The sequence below is a fragment of the Dermochelys coriacea genome, chromosome 1, assembly GCF_009764565.3.
Source record: "Dermochelys coriacea isolate rDerCor1 chromosome 1, rDerCor1.pri.v4, whole genome shotgun sequence".
Lineage (NCBI taxonomy): Eukaryota > Metazoa > Chordata > Testudines > Dermochelyidae > Dermochelys > Dermochelys coriacea.
Window position 1 is genome coordinate 160,332,100 of NC_050068.2, and position 16,791 is coordinate 160,348,890.

General features: G+C 38.8%; 1 protein-coding gene across 1 annotated transcript in view; it reads right to left on the reverse strand.

Moving 5' to 3' along the window:
- Window positions 1–235: 235 nt before the first annotated feature.
- LOC122458571 (SH3 domain-binding glutamic acid-rich protein-like) overlaps window positions 236–16,791 on the reverse strand; it is a 54,191-nt gene continuing 37,635 nt past the window's right edge. The window contains exons 4-7 of the mRNA XM_043507219.1: window positions 12,225–12,299; window positions 11,540–11,641; window positions 5,336–5,365; window positions 236–701 (exon numbers count right to left, since the gene is read on the reverse strand). Coding sequence (XP_043363154.1) covers window positions 507–701; window positions 5,336–5,365; window positions 11,540–11,641; window positions 12,225–12,299 — 402 coding nt within the window. The 3' untranslated portion in view covers window positions 236–506. The remainder of the gene's footprint in view (window positions 702–5,335; window positions 5,366–11,539; window positions 11,642–12,224; window positions 12,300–16,791) is intronic.

Genomic DNA, 16,791 nt, shown 5'->3' on the forward strand with positions numbered 1-16,791 from the left:
CCCCTTCATTATCCCCTCCCTCGCCAGCCAAGAGCCCCTCTCCCCCAAGCCAGACTCCAGCCCACCCCCTATCTCCTGAGGGGGAAGGACAAACTAGGGCAGCGGGTAGAGGGAATTATTCTAACCCCTCTCGCAACCCCCTTCCCCACAATTGTGACATGTTCTATGGTTAAATTAATGCCTCTGTGGACAAACAGAAGGCCTGATCTAAAATGTGTTTATTTAAACTACTGTACAATGGAAACACATTCATTTTAAAGGCCAGTTCAGAGATAAGCAACACAAAGCTTGTACACAGGGATCTTCTTTGGAGTTTTCAGTGCTGAAGTTCTTTACCTCCTAATACAGTTTCGATGCACAACTGTGGTTATTTATTGAGTGCCGATAGTGTGCTTGGCAGAGTACAAACATGGAGGAAGACACAGTCCCTGCCCCAAGGAGCTTACAATCTAAAATTAGACATAGACAGTACTGTTAGAACATATAAAGCTAAGTCTGAGATCTTGTCAGACAGAATTAAGATGACCCACTTTAACAAAAGACCAGAATACCAAATATATATATAATATAGGGCAGAGCGGTGTCTTGTGTTTTGGGGATATACAGATGTCTATACATGTGTTGGTGCGAAACGCAATGGTGGGTTGTTTGGTGGGAAGAGGTGGTTTTATTTTCTCTGGTGCTGCACGGACTTGTGCTTCCTGAAGAGGAAAAAAGCAAATAAATAAATAAAATTAGCACTGTCATAGAATTTCACATACAAAGCACTGTACAACATTAGGGCACATTAATCCCCAAGCAGTGAAGGAACCCAGTGTTGGGATGGGGTAGAGTAAAAGAAGGGAGGGCTGGCCCCCCCATCCCTCACAAAGCCATGCTGAGACACTGGGTCTCCACTCTGGCATCCATGGATCTGCTGAGTTCTGTGGGTGGAAGCCCAGATACTGAAGTCACTGGGAATTCCATTAACTTCAAGGGGCTTTGGATCAGCTTCTGCCTATATTGCAAAGAAGGAGAGAACCTGTCCCACCAGCAGACAATCTGCTAGAAATGCTGAGTTTCCCATTCCCTAAACAAGTGTTTTCCCAGTTGGGAGCTGAGCTGGCCCTTAAAAACCATTTCTTCTTTAAGAAGAAGGAAAAACAAAGAAAACCTGGAGAATTAAATACAAAAACATACTTTGATGTAACACTAAGTTTACAATATTAAACACTCAGACATCCGGTCATGGAAGCATTAAGAGGCCCTATCTCCTCTCACCTAGCAGGTGTAAGTCAGGAGTAACCCTTCAAAGTCAATGGAGTTGCAGTGATGAAGAATGGAGAGAACTCATCCACATCAGACATATTGAGTATGATGATTTATTAGTTTGTACTGCTGTGTCTATATCTTAATACAGAATGGGCTCAGTCCTGGAGTTGCATATGCATTCAGAAATGCATGTACAACTCCAGTACGAGATGCGTGGCTATTTCTGAGGGAAAAATTGAGCTCCATAACTGCTAGGTGGGTTTTTTCAGAGAATCTTAACCTTTACATTTCCAGACTTCAGGGTTTAAAATGGGAACTTATTCAATATTTATTTATTAATAATTAAATTATTATTATCATTGTTATTATCATGGACAATTTTACTTTTTATATAAAAAAGTGCTTTGAATAGCACTGATTATCATTTTTACAAACCATGTAAATATTCCAGTTGTGCAGGAAGGAAAGTTAGTTCAATGTACTGGTGAATAGCACCCTAGTATGCAGCTACTGTAAAACAACTCTTTAGTTATAGTAGGTGACACAAGTCTATCAGATCACTATGATTTTGATCCATTGGCAAAATATCAATGTGGGCAAAAAAAAAAATCTGGGAAGAATCAAATCAATCCAAAAAAAAATTCTCCAGAGCACAGTATACAGCGTTAGGTATTTTTTTTTTAAAAAAAAAAGATGCATGACTCTAGGGACTTGCTATAAAAGTACACTTTAAATACATCCACTTGGCCAAAAAAGAGGGTGTGAGTCTTTCTGTATTCTGCTTGTTACCAGCCAAATCAGAGAAGTGATAATGGCAGTCCTCAGTGGAACTGAACATCTTGGCTTTCTAGTTAGGAGACTGGCCTCCTCTGATGACATCTATACATGGTAGAGACCATAATAAGGGGTGAAAAGGATAAGTGTTGGTCCCTGAAATACTGAGTATGGAAACCCCCAACACCCTTTCTGTATTTTCTTTAGGGATAACGAGAGGGGTTATATATAAGGGCTGATGATTGTATTCCTATCTTCCTCCTATTGCAAAAATAAATATAAAAAACAGCCATCTGCTGAAGTTAAAGGGGCACTGTTCCCTTAAAATCTAGTAAAAAAGTAGTTAAAAAGTAGTTTCACACACTACACTTGCCTTTGAGGCTTCCTGGTGTTCTTTTGATTTTACAAGTCACTCTTCCTGTTTAAATATATATATTTGTCTGACCTTTGCTGGTCTAAAAGACTCACAGACTGACTATATAGGGTGGGAATAGTAATTGACTGTATGCAAAGTGCTGTCAGGGAGAATCCGGATTTTCAAGTATATGATGCTTCCTTACGCTTGTTTAAAAACTAAAGCAAGTTTACTTCATAATTACCTGAAAAACCTTTTGAAGAAAAAAATGCCATAAAAAAGTACTAAGATTCTTCCTCTTCCTCTTCCTCCTGTTCTTCTTCTTCTTCTTCTTCTTCCTCCTCCTTCTTTGTAGAACGGGAGTTCAAAAGTGATCACAGAAAAGTTGAAAGAAAAATGAGCAGACTTGAAATACAGGTCCCTAAATTTGCAACTGTATCTAGATCATGTATCTAGCAGATGTCACATTCATTAGTATATAAAACAAAAATAGCACAGATACATTTCATGCAGGGTTTTTTTTAAAAAAACATACACACTGAACTAGCCTTATGGTATTAACAGGCAAGCTTTGGGGTATAAAAATGCTTTTCACAAAACAGCTGGGGGAAAAGATACATCTAAGCTGTAAATAGATGCTAAAGATTAGATTTTGAATATACATGTATGCAAATATGATAAGCATCTGATGTTTTGGATGAGATCTTATTCTATAGCAATGAGAAAGTCAACATACATGACCCATGAACTAGGCTACTGCAAAGACTGAAGTCATTCAGAGCCAAATAATAAGCCTGTGTTTCCATTTCCAACATGTTCTTTGCTTTTTGAGATATAGAATGAATTTCAGAAGTGAAAAACAAAACAAAAAAAACCTTTCTGACTTAGGAACATCAGCCAGCCAAAGAAGCCATTATCTGAAAGTTGCCATTTCCATACCACAGAGAAAACAGCCTATGGGTATGTCTACACTGTAATAAAAGACCCCTGGCATGGGCACAGCTAGCATGGGTTAGCTGACTTGAGCTTGCAGGACTTGGGCTGGAGGGCTATAAAATTGCAGTGTAGTCGTTCAGGCTCAAGCTGGAGAAAGTTACCATTCAGGCTCAAGCTGGAACCTGGCTCCAAGATCACATGAGGAAGGAAGGCCTCTAAGCATGGGCTCCAGCCCAACCCCAAATGTCTACACTGCAATTTTATAGTCCTGTGAGCCCAAGTCAGATGGCCTGAAACTCAGTTCCATGGATTTTTAATGATAGTGTAGACATACCCCCTGTTTGCTCTGTCTTCCTCTGCATAGCAAGTGAAGCTTTTAAAGGGCAGTTCTACTCTGAAAGTGACCAAAATGGCATTGTAATGTTTTGCATTTATTGTCCTTCAGTGATTTCTGGATCAAATATGTTCCTTTTGCAAGTAAAAAGTATTGCTAACTGCCACACCTATAAAGTCCACCCACATTGTGAAAAATTAAGGTGGGTTCTTTCAGGATTATGCATAACTAACAATTAAAGATTGAGTAACTAGACTTCAGTTAGAAGTTCTGATGATGATATGTGAGGCAGAATATAACCCAGTTCTCTCTCCCAGAACTATATTGACTCTGCAGTGCTATCAGAAACAATAAAAAAAAAATTCTTTAAATCAGCAAAGTTAACGGTTGTAACTAAATACACACGTAGGTGTGGAGCTCTTGAGTACGAAGGTGCCAGTTTAACATAATTGCATTAAAGAACCATTCCTGCAGAATCAAACTTTATAAAGCAAACTTTATAAAGCATTAAAATGAGCTTCCCCTTAGAGTAACTGAACTGGAAAATGCCCATCCAAATAGATGCCATATTTCATATGGCATCTCTGGAAGTATTTCCAGTCTATCCTTAACAAGGATTTCTTTGGCCAGTGTTGTTGAGAACAATCCAAGAAGGCTCATAAAAAGCTGATATCAATCCAGGTTTTGCGTATTGGATTTGAAATTCAAATCCATTAAATTTACAACATCAAGTGTAGAGATACATTTTTAAAAAAAAAGCTCTGCATGACATCGCTATGACGTATGAATGTTCAGTGACATGCTGGAGCAGAACCTAGGGAGATGTCTAAAGAGCATCAACACAGCAATAAATGGATGCAGATTCCTTCCACCTTTTACAAGGGAGTCTCACTTCTCTCAAGTTTAGAGTTGGAAACCACAGTGAAAGGGTTTTTACTCTTCTGAGGCACTGGCTGATAGAAGGAGTGAATAGAGAAAAGTTGGGGCATCCCTAGCTATGGATAGCTTGTAGGTCTACATGACACAATACTGACTACAGCCATGTATATATAATAAATCTATGACAGAACACAGTAATGTGGAGAGATTTAGAATGTATTGCTATTTTCCAGTATGAATCAGCAATTAACTCCCAAGAGTAATTAACCTTACTGAGGATATTAGGGAAAGATTTAGGACATAAACCTGCAACCCCGGGGGAATACTCACCGATGTAAATTTAATCACATGTGAAAAGGTTTGATGGATAGGGCTCTAAGAATCTTGGGCAGGAAAAAGTTACCCTGTATAGAAAACAACACCTTAACTGGAAGGATGGTTTTTAGGGATTCAAGATATTTGTAAAGCATAATCAAGATAGTTTTAAATTAATGAGCTTCAAAGGAAATGAGTGTCTTGGGAACCCACAGCAAATTTTATTAAAGAGCCTTTGAAGGAAAGGTTCTTTTCATTTAGTTTCTAATTATCAAGGTCAAAGGTCTGCTGCTCAACTAGTTAGATATGGGCACTGAACAATAATTGTCCCTAACCAGACTTTAATGTCAGTATTTCAAGTTTGGAAGTGGGTAGATGTCAAAGAGATTTGTGAATTTGCTAACTTCTGTTGGAGTAGATGGGGATGAGTGGGCACTGCACGCATGCACACACCATAATTGAAAACATAGTGTCTGAACATTCTACTGCACCTCTGTCACTGGGTGTTCTTCCTCCTTTTCCTACACAAAAAGATACAGAAAAGATTTTTAAAAGGGCAGATCTAAGAAAAAATGTCAAAAGTCATAGAGGGAAAACATAGGTGAGACTAAAACCAATTTAAATTAAAGCAATTATGTGGAATTACAAGCTATATTTTGAAGTATTGTTCCCTTGGGGCTCACTCCCAAAGAACACTTACACTGTGGTTCTACTCTGAAAAGTGACTACAAAATTATAATAATAGAGTCCTATATCTTTTGTCACTTAATGACTTCCAGTCAATTCTTCTCAGTTTACAAGCAAAGCACTGCTGTATTTTCTCCTAATTGTCCACCCTGCAAAATCAAAGTGGAATTTGTTATTGAGTCTGCCTAAAAGCCCTAAAAATATACATTGCAATTATTTGGATGTGAATGTGTGCATATTTAATTGTTTTTCCTAAAGTTAATTAAGTATTTTAGGGGGAAAGTGTCAGTGCGGGCACCAGTGAGAGTTGATGGCCGCACTTTGAGGCCATCAAAAATTTGTTGTGAGAACCCCTCGCCTTGGCTACTTGGGAGTGGAGCTTTTGAGGCCCAGTATCCTGGAGCAGCTCACAGCAGGGATTGGGTGGGAAGAGCTGTCAGGCCCTACATTTACCACCATTTGTTGCTAGTTCCTGATTCTGCTGTTGTAACTTTTGTTGTGGAGAGGCCTTCCAGAATCTGGGCTCTTCCATATAGGGTGATCGGACAGCAAGTGTGAAAAATCAGGATGGGGGTGGGGGGTAATAGGAGCCTATATAAGAAAAAGACCCCAAAATCGGGACTGTCCCTATAAAATCAGGACAGCTGATCACCCTACTGCCATACAACTCCTTAATTCAGACAGAGCCACAGCTTATTGTATCATCTGTCATATGTTTCTTGGCATAGATCAAGATATCTTTAACTAGCCAGGATTCCATTTGAATTTTTCTATGACATAATCACCAGCACAATTAAACAGGCTGGATTATACTCTACACTGAGCTTTCCTTTTTAAATTGTATGAAACAAAATAGTGAATAGAGCCAAAATGTCAGTACAAGGTTCAAAACTTTGTGTTAATTTAGGCATGAAATATAAAACTACAGCACTGTAACTGTTTTATTTTGGTTTGAATGAGCAGAAGTTGGTCAACATGGTAAACTGAAACTCCAACTGGGACCTGACTATAGTTCAGAAGATGCAACCATATGGTTGCAAATTACAGTGGGCACTGATGGAAAGGTCACTCTTTCAGAACACGAGACACACTGATGGCTTCTAAATTAACTGTAACGAATCAGGGAAAAACCTGGGCATGGACAGCTCAGTGAAAACCTCTGCTCAACGGCCAGATATGGTCAAAAAAGCAAACCAGAGGAGTTAGGCTGTAGAATAAATAGAGAATAAAACTGAAACTAGTATAATGCCATTATATACATTGAAGCTACCTACTCACCTTAAAGACTGATGTCTACCTATCTTATGTACTTATATAGCCTCCATGAACATAGTACATGAGTATCTGACAATCTTTAACATATTTATCCACACATCATCCCTGTAAGGTAGGGAAGTGCTATTGTCCTCCCTTTACAGATAGGGAACCATACAGAGTCTAAGTGATTTGTTCAATTTCATATAGGAAGTCCATGGCAGAGCAGGAAATTTAACTTAGATCTCCTGAAGGCACCCTAACTGCTACACCACCCTTCCTTCAGTTTTGGTTACCCTCCCTCACAAAGAATATAGCAGAAATAGAAATGGTGATCTTCTAGGAGCTAGCAGAAGTTCATGAGTTTAATGGGATTTGGAGTACTGTATGATAGTTTTTTGGGGAGATTTTTTCCTTTATTTTGTGCCCCTTGAAGGAACATTTGAACATTGCTGGAGTCTGGTGGGTGAAATATGCTCTATGAGATAACTCAGAAGAAAAATCAGGTTATTCCATAACCATAAAAAGATCACTTCAAACACATTATTTTCCCCCCATACCCAGCTGTTATACTGGCCAAAAGACAATGTTTTCCACCTGGGACTCAAACCTATCCTGTAAGAAATGAAGACCAGCAAGTTGTTAGTTGTATAGAAATGGCATTGCATTATGTCATTACAAAGCCTCTCATACACAGCTGCTTGATACATTTTAAAACTTCAACAACTAGTTCCAGCATTCTGTTTCCATTTGAAAAACATTAGACTAGAATGCCAGCCTGAACAGCAAGTAACTCAATACAGCCAAGGGATGTTCTACAGCCTTACCCAGGGCTTCCCCCAAGGTTTGAGGAAAGAGGTATTAAATGGCCACCATGTGCAGGCTGAAAGTGAGCAAAGCTTGGAAAATGAACAGATGCAACTGAAGGATGAAATTCAGCCCTGTGCCGAGAGCTGACACAAGGACTAGGCACCACCTAAGTCCCACTAAAGCCCTATTTTGAGGGTTAAAATGAAACTTTAATGGGTGCCTAACCCTTATGCATGGAGGTGCATCTGATCCTTAATGATTTAGAATAAGTGAAGAGTGGGAAGAGGCTTTCAGAGACAGGTACATCCTTTGGGAAAACCCTGCAACCAAAGGAAAAAAGCTTCTGTCTTCATTTTTAAGGTCTGTTGCCGGCAAAGAGGTGAATGTGACTCCCATTCAAAGAGGACAGGCTCAGTTCAGCATAGTGTTTCTACTATCTTCTAAGCCACACAAGCTACAGAAGATTCTGGGTACTGACACAGCAGTAGGTCCAACGTTTCAGAAGAAAGGTCAGCCTGCAGCAGAAAGACATGCCCCAACCAAACTACAATCATGCAGAGTAGTGGGGGGGAAAGGCAGTCATGTGGAAAATCATCTCCCTGTCTCCATACACCAGGGTGAATAAAAATCAATTATATTTTTTAAAAAATCAGATTTTTTTTATTTAAATCAAATTTTTTTGATATAATGCTTTTTGAGGAAAAAACCTATCTAAACATAGTTTTAATTAAGATACATTAGAGTTCAAAGATATCTCATCATGGAATAGGGATTATAGTAGTATAGTATGAGACAATATATTCATTTAATGTTTAAGAAAAGTTTTGTAAATGAGTTCCAATAGTTCATGGATTAGGGAGCCAATCTTATGGGGTTCAAGGGCTTCTGTATAGATTATTTAGGTTAATCTTTCTATCTACTCAGTGGGACTCAGTGCTCAGTCTAGAAAATACCATCAGAGATGCTTAGTTTTGCAGTTCTCAAACTGTGGATTTGTGTCTCCAGAGATAACATGCTTGTTAACAGCAAAAATGTTTTTAAATAAATAAATCAATACTATATAGAGGTGAGAAATAATAGACTTATCCCTATTGTCCATCTGCAAATTTGTGTACACAGAGTCAATCCCTTACCTCTCTCTAAAAGTGCAAAATTTCAAAAAGTTCAATGAATAGAAGATTGTTGGGGGCAGAACAGATCAGGACAAGGAGAAGAAGTCTGGAGATAAATGTAAGAAGGGAGGGACAGGCAGTAGAAACAAAAGTGAAACTGTTTGAGCAGCAGCATATTCCAGAAGTTTTGAGGTCTTTCTGAGTGTAGCCTTCATTGATTTGAGATCTACCATACCATTCTCTCACTAGAAGGGAAAACTTATAGTGGCAGCAGACCATAAAAGAGACCCAGTTTCGGAATAAGAACCATTCAAGAAATATATGTTTGCTGATGATGTTTTAAAGAAAGTCACATTAGTGAACTGGTAGAAATCACTTAAGCACTTGGATTCAGAGACTGTTGAAGTGATAATCTCACTTTTAACAGCAGTAGCTTCTTCTGCCTGTGTAGAAAGAATATTTTCTTCCTTTGGACTAATTCATTCCAAATTGAGAAATTGTTTGGGACCTGAAAAAGCAGGAAAGCTTATTTTTCTTTTCCAGATTATGAACAAACAGGAAAATGAAGGTGAAGACTACTGAATTAGCTGCAGAAGCCAATATTTTAAGTTTCTCATGTTGACCTGGCTGACACAGTTGATTTAATTTTTGTTTTTTTCTAAAAAAAAATATTTCATTTAACTATTTTAGTTAAAAACAATTTTAACAAAAACAAACCTGATTTTAAAAAGCTTGAATGTTTAACTACATTAAAAAATTCAGATGCTTGTTTTGTTAAAATATTACGTTTGCTGTTGAAGAAAAAAATCCAGAATACATAATGTTGTTGTTTTAGCTAAATAAAACAATTTAAATGTCTGTCTGGTGATGTTCTCCTCCTAATACAGCATGGCAAGAAAATGCTCCAAATATTAATGATTAACCTGTTGAATTGGAGATAGTTCACCTCCCAATGACTTCATAAATATCTGCTTCAATTACCTTTGGTAAATGAAAAAAACAAACAATCATTCATTTTCTGATATAGCTGTAAAAATAATCTGAAAAATTTTCAAAATAAATCACTTTAAAAATGTATAGTGTGTACCTTCTTAAAATGAAACCTACATCTATCTCTGAGTTGTGAAGAATATGTATTAAGGTTATAACAACCAACAAGAATGCAGTTTTATATAGAAATCCATGATTAAATCGAGTCTTCCTGACTAGTGATTTAAATCAATTTGATTTAAATTAAATCCACCCTGTCATACACATGGGCAGTCTGTACCACTCACTCAGGGGAATTGGACCAGACCAGTAACTTAAAACACCTAAACAAGAAGGAAGAGGTTCCCCTCTTCCACAAACATACATAACCATCTCCACCATTCTGGATGTGCAGCATATTCACAGACAGCATTCCCACTGGCTGTTGCTATACCAGACTACTGAATAAACCACAAGGATAGCTGTATAGTTCCCAGCACATTTCTATCCACTGGCACCTTTCTGAAGTTAGCAAATTAGAGCAGGACCTGACTGGTGTCTTTTACAAATAGTGGCAAAAATCCACTAGAGTGGCTGGTGATGGAACACTAGACAGGGAAGGATCTGAACTACTACAGAGAATTCTTTCCTAGGTGTCTGGCTAGTGGGTGTTGCCCACATGCTCAGAAACTAACTGATCACCATATTTGGGGTCAGGAAGGAATTTTCCCCGGGTCAGATTGGCTTAGTCCCTAAGTCATCTTCCTCTGGAGCATGGGGCATGGGTCACTTGCAGGTTTAAACTAGTGTAAATGGTGGGTTCTCTGTAACCTGAAGTCTTTAAACCATGATTTGAGGACTTCATAACTCAGCCAGAGGTTAGGGGTCTATTACAGGAGTGAGTGAGGTTCTGTGGCCTGCAATGTGCAAGAGGTCAGACTTAATGATCATGATGGTTCCTTCTGACCTTAAAGTCTGTGAATCAATAAGGTTTGGACCAAGGCAGTGCACTCACAGTGGTACTGGCAATGACTGTGCAACATTAGGAGCACTTTTGTATGGGGAAAACAGGGTTTTACAAGCATCTCAGGTGCCTGAACCATTGATGGCAACAACTTTTCTCTCTGGTATAGACAGTGATTGAGCTTCTAGTTTCCTGATTATTCCTCATACTAGTTCTTAGTGCTAGGTGAGCTTAAAAAATGTGCATGTTTATAAGTGGCGGGGGAAGCTGTTAACTAAAGGATAGCTATTGTTAGTCAAGACCCACATTTACATATGTTTCCCATGCAGGGCCGGTGCAACCACTAGGCGAACTAGGCGGTCTCCTAGGGCGCCAAGTGGTTGGGGGCGGCGGTGGAGCGGAGGTAAGCTGGGGCAGGGGGCCGCGTGCAACAAGTAATGGGGGAGGCGGCACACAAGGAAACCGCTCCCCGCCCCAGCTCACCTGTGCTCCGCCTCCTCCCCTGATTACCGCCCTGCTCCGCTTCTCTCCCTCCCAGGCTTGCGCACCAGACAGCTGATTGGTGCCGCAAGCCTGGGAGGCGGGAGAAGCGGTGGCGTGCTCGGGGAGGAGGTGGAGCAGAGGTGAGCTGGGGCGGGGAGCTGCTGTGGGGGGGGTGCAAGGTGGAAGTTTCACCTAGGGCATGAAACCTCCTTGCATTGGCCTTGTTCCCATGATTTTTGTGAACTTGAAGAAGAATGCATCCAAATGCCAGTTGTGGCCATTTTTAGATCAACCTATAGCCAGTTCCACCCTGAGATTCGTGCTGAGGAGTTTAAAGATTTATATGGAGATATCTGGATTTAATTAATTTAGCCCAGATGTGGATTTAACTCCCAGAGAATAAAAGAGAAAATTACCTGTTGCTCTTCTGATGGCAGTTCAATAGAATTAGCGACTGCATCTACATTGTCTTCTGTGTGTGCCTCATTTTCTTCAGTTACTTCAGACTTTTCAGTCTCCTGACAACAAAGGAAAAGCATAGTAGAGACAACATCAGGCAGTTACAGAGGGGGAAAGAAAGACAATAGATGTACAAAACTGATTGCTTAAGTGCTCTCTCAGAAACTCACTGTTCAAAGCCAAATAACCATTATACAGTTGCCAACATTTATTCAGACATTGGGCTATCTGACTTATTTCTTTCCAGGGAAATGAACAAGCAGCGAGTACAGAGTTCATTTTTAGTGCTGAATCAAGTTTATGTGAGCTGTTCAAGATCACACTCATCCATACAGAAACAGTGGGTGCATGAGTGTACTCACTCCCTTTAAGACAAAAGGAGCCTCTTTTTTAAGTATGTGAATAGGCCCTAAGGATTTATTTGTCTGTTCCTTTTTGAAAAAAACAACCTCATCTCTAGCTCTGCTGTTAGGCAAAAGGGCCACAATCCTTGTGAATTCAATAGAACTACTCAAATTCTTAAAGTTAAGTATGTTGCTTAAAAGTTTTATTGGACTGGGACTCAGGGGGAATAGAACATGCTGGATGATTAGAATGGGTGAAAATGGACTTCTGAGGGTGAACAAAATACTCAGTTATTACTTCCACAACTTTGTGCTCTTCACCCGAAATGTCACCGTTTGGAAGGTTTGATGTCTCTTCAGCAGTTTTCACCTCCTGAATCAGGGAAAATGAATAATATGTGAGAACCTGAATGAATCTACAGACAAAGCTGGAGAAAGAGCAAGCAGGTGCTAAGAAAAAAAATGTTTAAAGATGTTTACCAGCATGATAAATTTTGGCAACTGACTCAGTACCTCTTTATACCTATAGTATTATTATTAAAAGGGCATTCCAAGAGCCATTTGTTGGCTTAGTGTGCCCTTTACATTTCTGACTTTTGGCCATGCAAACTAACAAAGGAATTCTAGAATGAAAATGGTGCTCTTAACCTTAAAAAAAGAATTCTACTATTATGAGAGGTTTTATAAATTTGTTGAAATTCTCTTGCAAAATATTGCCTTTATCATTTTGCTTATGTGAATGACAGTTCTCTTTAGAGACACTTTTTTGTAGTGACTCATAAAATTAAAAGACATAGCTCTTATTGAGCATAGACTTTTTTAAAAAAAAAAACATTATGCCTTTAGATTTCTTATGCCCCTATCCTCACTGGCATTAATGGCTTTTTATAAATATTTAAAACATACACAAGAAATGAGGATAAAATGTCCATAAAAATATACCACAATACAAACTATTCCAGGCTAACAGGACACTTACCCAAAATACAAGCTTAAAGGAGTGGTTAGGAGAATTAGACTGTTAGAAATATTTTACCACCAAATATATACACACACAGTTTCACTGAGATGTGCACGTCTACTACCAAGGACAGAATTTAGCTTTGTATGATGTATGAAAAAAACTGACTCAAAAAGATATGAATGATGAATATAGAGTCATACTGAAATAACACCATTTGGACCCTAGTCATGAAACTACCTCTTCAAAGCACCCCAAATAGTTTTTGTTAATTTAAAATTAAGCAACTTTCCTGCAAACTGATGAGTCTTTTTCTTGTCAATAAAACACATCTATCAGTAGTTTATACAGTTACCTTAAGAGTGCACATTTTCTCTTTTTCAATGTCACATTCAGAGATGCTTTAAAAGGAGAATTCTCCATTTACTAAAGTATATATGGGACTAAACCTCAAAATCAGCACAGCAAAACCAAAAACGATTTAGGGATAAGTAACACATACAGGTCCAGATTATCATCTGCCGTAAATCAGCATCGCTCCATTGAATTCCTAGAACAATTGCAGAAAGGAATAGTCTAGCAGGGAGCTATCTGCTTTCTGGAGTTCTGGGAGATGTAAGCTATGCTCTATTTTTGCTAAATAACAGTAGACAAGGATAAACCCATTACCTCCCCACAACAAATAAACCACTGTCAGCATTCAAACCTGGCTAACTACTCTGAAGCCATGATGGTACAATACACTGCTTGCTAACTTAATTTAATTTAAGTAACAGTCTTCTCATGAACAGGATGTCTCTCCTGTAACATTTGAGAAAAAGATCAAGGGATAAGTCATGCTATACTTCTGAACACGCAGCCATGGTTTTAAATTAGTCTCAAAACAAATATCCCGAGAAACAATCTCTTGACTTCTTTGAAAAATGGGTTCCCTTTACAAAAACAGTAGCTTGGATATGCAAGAAATAGAAGTATTTTCAAAACCAGGAGCATACTAGGGGATAAAGCTATAAAAAGCCATCAGCTAATCTATACCAACTAGAGATTAATCTACCAATTAGGCATTACATTGTAAGTGCTTTTCTGATTGATGGTTCCTTTTTCTTTACTTTATCTCACCTAATTATTTCTTGAGAACCCATCTAGGTTTGGGGAGCCAGAGGGAGGTTGGTTGTTTTTAAGCTTGCTTAGTACCGCAAGATTATCTTTCCATGCACATTAATAAAGACAGATAAAGAATGTTGAAAACAGAAATGCCATTCCCACCTTCTCCAAATTCAGGCAGACTTCTTACACAGCCATTCAGTCTCACAATACGTACAAGTATGAAAGGGGTAGGGGCATCAGGAAGATATCTCTCCAGCCTTACCTCATCACCCTGGTGATACCTAGAGACTAAGGTATGTGAGCCTAAATCACTAGAGTTACAACCTTTATGGGGCATGGCTCAGATTCATATGCCTAAGCCCCTCCATCTACACTGGGAGGTCTGCTCCAAAGCCTGTTGAAGTTAGTGGAAAATCTACCACTGACTTGTATGACCTTTGGATCCGGCCCTAAAAGTATAGCCATCCCCTGCATTCAGATCTGAAATGATACATTCTCTTTTGTTTGGAAGTTAGGATTAAAATAGACCGGGTTTAAGATCAGGTGGTCCTTCAGCACACATAAATAGATTAAAGAGCTTATAAACACACAAACTCCTTCTCGCCAGAGGAATATAAAACTGTATTACTCATCCATGTTAAATGATACCATAGGAGATGTAATAACGGTTTTGGAAGGCTAGAGATGTAGTGGCAGATTGAATTATTCCTGGTATAAATCAATAAACAATTTGACTCTTTGCAATGTCATGTAAGTTTAGGGCTAACAACCCCATTGGAAATGATAATATACTCAGCACTTAGAAAAAAAACATCAGGTGCTTTGCCCTGACCCTGCAAAGACTTATGCAAATACTTAATGGTAAGCACAAGTGTGATCTCGTTGAGTTCAGCAGAGCTCCTTTTGTACTTAAACACACATTTAAGTGCTTTGCTGGATAAAAGGGCCTACAAGTGCTGTAAAAACATGTATCAATATTATTATTAATTCTTTGTATTGTAGTAGCACGTGGGTACCCCAATCATGGAGCATGGTCCCATTGTGCTAGGTGCTGTACAAATGCAGAACAAAAAGACTGTCCCTGCCCCAAAAAGCTTACAATCTAAGTGTAAATGAGAGAAACTGGTGGATACCGTACATAGGCAGGGCTCATCAGACAATACTGGTCAGCATGAAAAACATCATAGCATACCAGCTTCATGCTAATTGTCCCAAAGCCTCAGTGAGGAGAGATACTGTGAGGGAGAAGCACACTAACTGACTTGTTGGCGTTATAAATTTTCCATGTTATGGTTTTAAAAAATTATCTCTGTGTACTAGTAAGTTCCTAAGACAAGAAGAGATTTACTGGGAGAGATTGTTTAAAGAACTGCCATTACCACCACTACCCTTCTAAATTCACCATGCATCTCCAGATTCATGCCACTGGCCATCGGTTTCACCATACTCCCATTACATTTCACACAAGTGTTGAATTGACAGCCAGGTGAAAGAAAAGCAGCAGCAGCACAATGAGGTCATTTATCTGACAAGCTATAACAACTCTGGCCTCCAATGAAGATGCTGAGAAATAATCTGCAATAAATGCTAAAAATAAGTGTTTGTCCTGATCTGTAGATCTCTCTCAAATTCAGCTGCAGATTTTAGATGGTGCTAGATGTAACGATAGTTCCATGTTTTAATTTTTTTTAAAAATGCTGTAAGGCATTCAACTCCAGATCTGAAAGGCTAGCACCTTGGTAAGCAGTTAAAACAGTAGAAACCATTCTTGCTTGTTACTAATAGCACCAAAAGGTTGTTTTTCCGGCAATATGTCCTAAGCATATTGTTTTCAACATTTGTGGCGTTGTCACTGACTGGACATTTTAATAGCCTCGGGTGTAGGCTAGGAATAGGTGAACTCTTTAAGGGGAAAAATAAAGTACTTTGCTCCACAGGAAAAAAAAAACACCTAGCTGAGCAATGCATGAAGGAATGGATGTGTATGAAGTGAGCAAACAGGAGAAATACAATTTTCTTAATCCTATTGATTCACCACATTTTGATGATGATGATGATAATGATATGTAGCACATGTAGCTTCTTTAATCCCCTAAACGCTCTATGGACATTCACTAAATTATTTCTCACAAGACTCCTCTGAGATAGACAAGTAAGTGTTGATATTCCTGGGATAGAGGTGAGAAACTGAAGTAGACAGTTTAAAGGATTTTCCCGAGGTCACCCAGGGAATCAGCAGCAAAGACAAAATTAATAGTAGTAATGCCTTTGTTTTATGTATGTAAATAATGTAACTTTTTGTTTATAGCTCTCAAAGCTCTTTACAAAGGAGGTAAGTATCATTATCTCCATATTTACAGACAGGGAAAGAGGCGCAAAAAGGCGACGTGGATCACCAAGCAGAACAAGGACTAGAATCCACGTCACTTGAGTTCTACTCCAGTGTTTTATCCACTAGGTCATGTTAGAACAAAGGAGTGTATTGCTACCAATCTTGTGCTCAGACTATGTCTCACCCACCCACTTGACTCATTATATCCATGTCTGCCATAAGAATGATAGCAATATTTAGGTCTGATCACATTTGAGTATGATCAAAGATAGAGTTATAAGCCCCCTACATGAACATGACATGTTAGGGACAAGCTAGCACAGCTCTGTAAAGGAAAAAAATAGCATGTCTCTCTATTATGCTAGAATATATCAGCATGTCAACAAAATATAGTGGATAGAGGAGAATTGGTAGAGATAGTGTATATGGACTTTCCAAAAGGCTTTGATAAAGTTCCTCACAAGA